The 8,018-nt window shown below is 33.9% G+C and overlaps 1 protein-coding gene across 3 annotated transcripts; it reads left to right on the forward strand.

The window, feature by feature from the left end:
- Positions 1 to 2,693: 2,693 nt before the first annotated feature.
- LOC149947809 (uncharacterized) lies at positions 2,694 to 7,534 on the forward strand. Of its 3 annotated transcripts, none has more exons than XM_090171965.1 (7): positions 2,696 to 2,892; positions 2,973 to 5,639; positions 5,780 to 6,132; positions 6,210 to 6,386; positions 6,450 to 6,575; positions 7,165 to 7,320; positions 7,403 to 7,534. In XM_090171965.1, exons 1-7 carry the CDS (start codon positions 2,841 to 2,843, stop codon positions 7,439 to 7,441), a joined length of 3,570 nt encoding a protein of 1,189 aa, XP_090028091.1. In that variant the 5' UTR covers positions 2,696 to 2,840; the 3' UTR covers positions 7,442 to 7,534. The 3 variants fall into 3 exon arrangements, with proteins under 3 accessions (XP_090028093.1, XP_090028091.1, XP_090028092.1); XM_090171966.1 differs by having other exon boundaries at positions 7,406 to 7,534; XM_090171967.1 differs by lacking the exons at positions 7,165 to 7,320; positions 7,403 to 7,534 and adding an exon at positions 6,954 to 7,050 and having other exon boundaries at positions 2,694 to 2,892.
- The last annotated feature ends 484 nt before the right edge of the window (positions 7,535 to 8,018 follow it).

Raw genomic sequence — 8,018 nt, forward strand, 5'->3', positions numbered from 1 at the left:
TTGAATTTGTTGTGTTTGTGTTCTGATGGTTATGCATGTTGAGTCTGTTGTGTTTATATGGGCGTTTTCTCTCCAACTTCTTCTGAATGACTTTGGGACGGACCGAGTGCTGAGTGTAATGCTACCTATCAACGTCCAATGGCAGGGTTTCCACCAGTTGTACACGGTATTCGTCTTAGTATCAATTTGCGATCGCATCGGGCGGAATTTGAACCCGAGACCTCCTGCTTGACAGGCGGACGTTCTACCACAGAACCACCGACACTTGTTACGCCTTATTGAAAATTAGACCTTCAGCTTTATCGGAAGCGTATTTAATAGAGTACGAAATTTTGGTTTAATTGAAATAGAATTGAAATTGAAATTATTGCATCGAAAAAATTATAATTTAGCGTTTCTCTATTGATTAAAAACAAATGCGCCACCCAGGTTTCGAACCCAGACCATTCGGCTTGGCAGTCGAGCGCTCTACCACATAACCACCGATAGCTGCTTAGGTTCACTGAAATTAAGACACGCATCGTAAGCATAATAGGTAATAAAGTCTTTTTTTATTAATGAATTTATGAAGGCCTAATCTGGTTTTTTTACGAATGAAATTTTAAAGGTTAAATCTTGTTTTAGCGCAGTCAGCCGAGATAAGAGGGTTAAAGGGTTGTTACAGCGAGAACGCGAAAATTAAATATAAAACTGAATTAATCTAAAAAAGGGTGAAACAACCTGGAAGGGTTCGTACAATTAGTAGCCGCGATTAATTTCTACAATAAACGATCGAAAATCGTTGGTTACAATGGGCGGAGACAAGCACCAAATTAAATAACGTTCTACTCTCCTTCACAGTAAAAATGCAACTGACTCTTTATTTGATTTCAAAATAAAATCGTTCGCGGTTTACATGGCGCGCGTTATTTTTTCCTTGCAGCTCGCGTCCCATATTTTATGTGAATTCGCGCGCTCAATTTCGAATATACAAACGCGTAAAGGGTAATTATTTAAATTAGTAAAATAACAAAAATTATATATGTTGAAATGAGATGTGATTTAACATTCTCCCCGCGATTGAACTATTTTTTTTTGTTCAATAATTTTAAAAAGGTCCATGTTAAAGTTCTAAATGGTAGAGAAGCTGGATCGGTCTGCGTAGCTTAGTTCTGTCCATTAATCTCACCATGCAAGATCTGATATGTCATGCCTGCGTTTCGCATGATTTCGTTCACTTCGGAGATTATCTCCAGTGCTTCTTCGTCTGAATCGGCGCCGGAGATTAAATCGTCGACGTAAAACGAGTCGTTGATAAGTTTGCTCACTCTGGGTTTGACCTCTTGATACTTCTTGGAATGAAGGCGGATCGTAGCGGCCAGTAGAAAAGGGCTGGAAGTGGCGCCGAATGGAACACGTGTCATCCGGTAGGTTTGGAGTGTGTGACTTCCGTAGAGCTTATCAACGTCTAACCAGAGGAATCTCAAAGCGTCCCGATCTTCCTCGTGGATTCCGATTTGCAAAAACGCTTTGGTAATATCACCGGTGAAAGCGATTTTCCTTTCTCGAAAACGAAGCAATATATCAAATAGTTCGGGGTTAAGTTTAGGACCTGTTTCCAGGCAGGAGTTGAGGCTTGACACTCCGGTTGCGTGTGAAGACGCGTCATAAACGATACGAGTTCGCGTAGACGTGCTGGATTCTCGTATCACGGCGCGATGCGGTAAATAGTAGAGTACTTTTCCAGTTTTCCGAGCATGATCAACCTTTTCGACGATGCCCGTGGTGAGAAAAATACAATTACCATCTGTAGATATTTCTTTCATTAAAATTTGCTTAGTATTATATTCAACTGATAAACATGTACTGTAAAAATTGTTAAATTCAATTGTGCATTGTTTTAGTAAGTCTAACTCGCTGTTGTAACTACTTAATTTATAATATTCTGAATAAATTAAACTCGATTGTTTCGTCTCAATTATTTAAATTAAAATTAAAATTTTATACCGGGCAGGATTTGAACCGAGAATACGTTTTTCGTAAATAACTCTGAATTGCGGAGATATCTTTGGGGGTCGTATCGAGAAATTAATACCACTAGGGACCATTCTTCCAAGGAGAGGTATATTTTGGCTTGCCAACTTGTTTCTTATGATTAATTTAAATTTTGTCGGTTAATTTATCCGTTTCCCCGAGCTCTAAATAAACACTGCTGTTTGTTTGGTATATCTTTGTATTATTCATTGGGATTAAAATTCCAATGATTAATTTATAATTAATATTGAAGTACGTGAAGTAGTATAAATATTAGATTAGTTATGGTAATAAAATTTGGTTTATTACTTATTGTAATAAATATTTTCTATTACTTATGGTAATAATATTTTTATTACTTATGGTAATAATTTTTTTATTACTTATGGTAATAAATTTTTTTATTACTTATGGTAATAAAATTTTGTTTATTTCTATTAGTGTTTCTAATTACTATACATTTTCATCTATTGGAAATTAAAATAATATTGATAAATTTCTACTTCAACTACTTTTATAACTTTACTTATGGTATTACATTCAATTTCAATAAACCTGAAAAATAATATTAGTTGTTCAACCTGGGTGTATTCGAAATGTCGAAAAGTCCACATGCGCCAGAGAGAAATTGGAGTTGGTAAAGTATGTTTTCGTATGAACTTGGCAAATTAGGTTTGTCCATATGATTACCTTTTTTGGTGAGCTTTTTCAGGTTGTGGCTCTTACGTATTTCTTATTCTTAAATTTAAAAACGAAGATTTATAGAAGAACCAAGAATTTTTAGATAAATTTGAGTTCCCAAAATGTTAAAGGAGTGACATTATAACATGGCAAGTGCTATAAAGTCAAAAGATTTTGATGGCCGTAAAAGGAAACTCAGTAAGGAAACTAAGGATTTTTTTTTGCTTCTAAGCCTTGGCTTTTTGTTATTGTTTTTAAAAAGAGCTGTTTGGTTTTAGACGAAAATATGCAGTACAAAAATCAAAACAGTGGGTCAGCCTCGTTCAGCAATAAACAAAATACCCGTATATTGAAGCCATCATCAGTTAATAATTTAGTGGAAATGGTGAAAAAACACACAGTGTTTGTACCTCAATCCGAGCCAGGCTATGATGAACAATTTGAAGGCATGAACTTCATGAAATTTTTGAAAGATAACCTAATTATACATGAAACTCCAATACTTCATAAAGAGCCTATAGTTGCACCTACTAGTCCTGTAGTTGAAAAATTAATCAAACCAAGTACTGGGAAGCGAAATAAATCTGATGAATCATTAACAAAACGAAAATTTAAAGAAAAAATCGTGCTTAGAACGTCTGGATCAGTAGAACTTAATAATAAACTTGTTGAAAAACGCAAAGCCCAGATTGAAGATGATGTGGATGATGAACAAGCAATAGTAATTTCTCATCTTGACAAATTCATTGAAATTGAAAATAGTTCGTGTAACTTCAAAGAATCGGAACCTACTCTTGGATTAAGTTCCATCAGTCTTGTAGAAAACTCTAATTCAGTTACCGAGGTAGTTCAAGAACCTGGAGATCCAATTGAAGTTGAAAATACCACACCTGAAGAACCAGAGATAGTTGAGAGAGAAATTGTTAAAGAATCTAACAAAATTTCTTTACCAAAATCATCTCTAATTTCTGTTGCAAATGATGCCAATCATGGGTTGATAAACGCTGTACAAATATCAGAGCCCAAAAAAATAGTTCTAACAAAATTTGTTCAAGTTCGACTGGAAAAGCTTGATTTAACAAAAACCAAGTGTTATCAACCACCACCTACTGCAAAAACCTTTGATGGAAATATAAGTATTAAAGACCCAACAGAAGCTGAAATAATTTTAAACAATGATGAAGAGCTTGATTGCGAGCCATCAAATGGTAAGGCAGTTCGTGACAATGATGATGATGATGATGATGATGAGTATGAAGATAATGATGGATTTGAATTAAATGAAGAAGACTATGAAGTTATAGATGAATCTTACGGTGAAGAAAGCTTTGAAGATGATTGCCACGAAGATCAAGAAATGAAAAGTTCGGACAAAAATGATGTGCTTAGCCAGGCTATTAAAGAAATTAATGATCAACTTGAGGAGTCTCATTATGTAACTGCAGAAGAATTTTCGGAAATTGTCGAAGAATTTCCCAGCCTCAAAATTGATGAACAACTTACTGATGTTGTAACTGAGAAAGGTACAAGTGTAGAAACTGCTATTTTAGTTTGTGAACAAGTAGATATTACCACAAATATTGAATTTCCTGGCACTGTGGAAGAATTTGGAGAAAAGAATCAATATTACCATAGTAATGATGATTATTATGGAAATGAAGAGTATTATGAAGAAGGCGAAGAATATTATCCCGAAGATGAAAATCAGCAATCTATGGCAGTAAGTGGAATAACTATTGAAACTGTTCTGGTTAAAGAGGATGAACTTCCAGTAGTAGCTACTGAGCAAATAGCCAATGAAACACCTGACAACAGCCTTGAGCAACTTACAGAAAATGAACGAGATGATATTTTTGAAGAAGAAATTAAAACACCACAAGGAGAGAGTATCTCCGATGAATCTGATGAAGAAATGGAAGAGCGAGAGATTGTTGTACCACAAGAAATCATTACTTTAGATTCAGAATCCAGAAATAAAATATCAGAAAAACCCTTTTTAGAAGAACTTAAAATTAACGACAACAAAGAATTGGAACCTGTGATCAAAGCCCAAGAAATTCCCGAAACCACTACAGTCTCAGCAACTCCACCCAATGCCACCCTGTCCGTATTAGACGAAGATTATGTAAAAACCTTAACACCCACTTTGACTTTTCATGACGAGGACCAAGGAGAGGACGTTGCTTTGCAACCTCTTATTACATCTCAAGAGTTGCAAAAAAATCCAATTCTAGAAGATAAACCGATTGTTTTGGAAAAACTTATGGATGAAGATTTGGGGTCCAAAACTGAGAATAACGAAGAAGGGGAAGGAAAATCTCTCTGTGATTTGGATTCTGATCTTGAAGAACCGATTAGTTTTTTGGTGGTTAAAACTGAGAGTGTTCCATCACCATGTCAAATAACTTACCAACAAGTGCTCAAAGCGTTAGAAGCTAGTAAAGAGTTTAATGAAAAGTTGAAAGAATTTGAGGATAATACACTAGGTGTGATTAAACACAACAAAGTTGAGCAAGATTTCCAAGAATTTGTGGATGAAGAAGGTGGTCAAGTTTTTGTTAATCGAATTTCAGAACCAGCTGAAGGGCTAAAAATATTTGATCCGTCCTCAACATTTGCTTATTTTAATTACACACATCTTCCATATTTGAAGCAAAAGGTTTTTATTAAACCCCAAAATCGCACCGAGAAGTTTTTGGAAAAGCTTCCATGTTGTGACCTAATCTCCTCATTAATAATCGAGAATGGAATTCAAGATGTTTTCCAGGATTTTGCAACAGAAACATCAGAAAACTTTTTGGCATTTGCCTGGAAAGTTTCCAGCTGTCATCCAGACTACCAAGTGGTGACCAAATGTGTTGAGTTCTTTAAATGGGTCAATCAAGAACTATCTCAAACTTGGTACCCAACAGTCAGCAATATAATCGAAGTACTTATAAATCTTGGTAAGTTAGACCATTAAATTTTGTGTTTATTGTAATTTTACTATTTATAAAATTATTAAGGCTTCTGAGTTTCTTGCTAAATGACTTTCTTCCTGAATTTAATTGATATCTAAGTTTTGTATTTCATAATATTTTTATAGGAGCAACAAGTAAAGACAACAAGTGTCCATTCAAAAATACTGTTGAGTCAACGTTAAAAAATTTGAGTTATGAAACACACTCGTATAAAGAACTTGATGAAAGCCTACCGACCTATCGTTTGCAGTTAAAGTCCGCAAATGATTGTGGAAATTTAGCTGTAAAAAATTTGGGTGCAATTCTGGACATTCTTAGTGTCACAATTGACAAAAGCTTGGAGCGTGTGGATACTTTAGTTTTATTAGTGTGGTTGTCAATGGACCCTTTAGTTCGAACTTCAAATTTAAGGAATAAAATTCAGAAGTGTGTGGCTTATGCGATTGAAAAATCTCCAGAATTATTCTTCGCAAATTTTGTATGTTGCTATTTTTAGTTCTTTAAAATGAATTTACAAAAAAATTTGATTTAAAATTATAAAAATTAAATTAATAGGTTACTGACCTGTCAAGACGTTTAGTTGGATTATGCAACTCTCATGAAAATGCTTTGTGTTTAATTCGTGGATTGCCAACTGGAGGGAGAGGTCGTGAATTGCAAAAAATGGTTTCATTTGGAATTTTGCAACATCTACTTGGAGCTCCAGAGATCATATACAATACAGAAAATACAGTTAAGGATATTTAGTAAAAACAACTTGAAACATAATTTTCATTCTAAAATTCCTGTATTCAGATTGACCATTTGGTCCAACTGTTCACCCAGTACCGAATCAATCCAAAAATGGATTGCCATTTTCTTCATACTGTTATATCACTTGTTGAAATATTTGTTGGAAATGATATTGTTCCATCCCAAAAGGTAATTGTTTTTGGATTTTTTTAAAGGGGAAGCTCCAAACTTTAGCCAGTTATATGTTTAATGTTTTCCCAAATGTTGAAAAATATTAAAAGGCCACACCGACTGTGCAATTTTATTAGTTCTTGGTGTGTTAGCTCTGGAAATAAGGCTAGTAAAATTCCAGGATATGATTGGCTGGATCTGCTATCACAAGGTGTGGAAAAGGAGGAATTAGGAAATTTGCACAAAGCTTTAATTTTTCAAATGTCGGTGTGGTCTTTCAATAAGTTCATATGTTATGTAATTTTCATTTTCACAACTTATGAACAACAACATTGCCCCCAAATGAAACATTGACGCACAATGTCTGAAAAGTTGCAATACCATTTTACAATATAGGTTTGTTTCTCAGTCACCCTTTGAGTCATTTAGCAAGTGGTGAAATAGTGTCTTATTTTAATCTGTCAGATTTCAACGTTCGATACTTAAATGTAACTTTTTTTAATATTAATTTAAGTCATTCTCAACTTTTAAAACAAAAAAGGTGATATTTGGAAAAGCTTGGTGCTTTCCCTTTGATAAGTTTCAGATTAACACAATTTGTTTGCAGAATGCACTGTGTAGCCTTTCAACAATGCTAAACAAGTCCATTTCCCAAATTTCTGATAACTATCTTAATCCTGAAAATGGAGCATTAAAAACACAAATGACTCTTTTTAAAAGCAAATGGAACCTTATTTGTCATTCCATCTGTGATGTGGACAAAGTATGCCTAAAAGAATAATTGTTTTTGTTTCTTTTTGTGTTGGTTTTATTTTTATTTTATATTTTCTAACTATATTTTTCAGAAGGTTTACAGAACATTTTCTCATTTTGGATCATTTTGATTTGTTTTGTAAATATATTATTTTAATAATTATCAAATAATGTTCTATGAAGTTAGGTTTAAAAATTTGGATAATAAATTGCTTAAGACGTTATACATTTTTTAATTTCTTCAAGCAGAGTGGAAATTTCATTACTATAGGTAATAACATAAGTCTATAATATTATTTTGTATTTATGATCTGATGTCCGCTCGCTCTCCCTTTTCATATAGCCCTTAGACCATCACCCCACTCTCAGATACTCTTCGCTTGTTAGGGGATTTGGAGTATTGTAAGTAGAGTAACCCTATGACGTCATTTTACTGCGGTTCTATGGTGGCAAATAGTTCAGAGTTGGGATAGAAATGTTTTCTCAAAATGGCTGCCTGTGGCCATTTTAGTAGATAAATTCTGGATGAGCAGAATATTTTATCAGTTTACTTTCTTTTAACTAGTCGGGTAAAACTCGGCTGTCCCAAGGCAAAATCTTTTAAGCAACACTCGTAATTTTGAGATATTTGACTTTTTCAAAACCTAAGTTATAAGATTTTAACGTGGTTTTAAATGCGAAAATTATAAAATCCAAAACAATTTTTTA

Source organism: Leiobunum rupestre, chromosome 4 (genome assembly GCF_980474605.1).
Source record: "Leiobunum rupestre chromosome 4, qqLeiRupe1.1.hap1, whole genome shotgun sequence".
Classification (NCBI taxonomy): Eukaryota; Metazoa; Arthropoda; class Arachnida; order Opiliones; family Sclerosomatidae; genus Leiobunum; species Leiobunum rupestre.

Bases quoted from the DNA above. Each gene is read 5' to 3' on its own strand.
- LOC149947809 (XM_090171965.1), top strand. From the start codon at position 2,841: ATGGCAAGTGCTATAAAGTCAAAAGATTTTGATGGCCGTAAAAGGAAA. The intron at 5,640-5,779 runs GTAAGTTAGACC...ATATTTTTATAG, and splicing joins CGAAGTACTTATAAATCTTG to GAGCAACAAGTAAAGACAAC. The intron at 6,576-7,164 runs GTAATTGTTTTT...ATTTGTTTGCAG, and splicing joins ATATTGTTCCATCCCAAAAG to AATGCACTGTGTAGCCTTTC.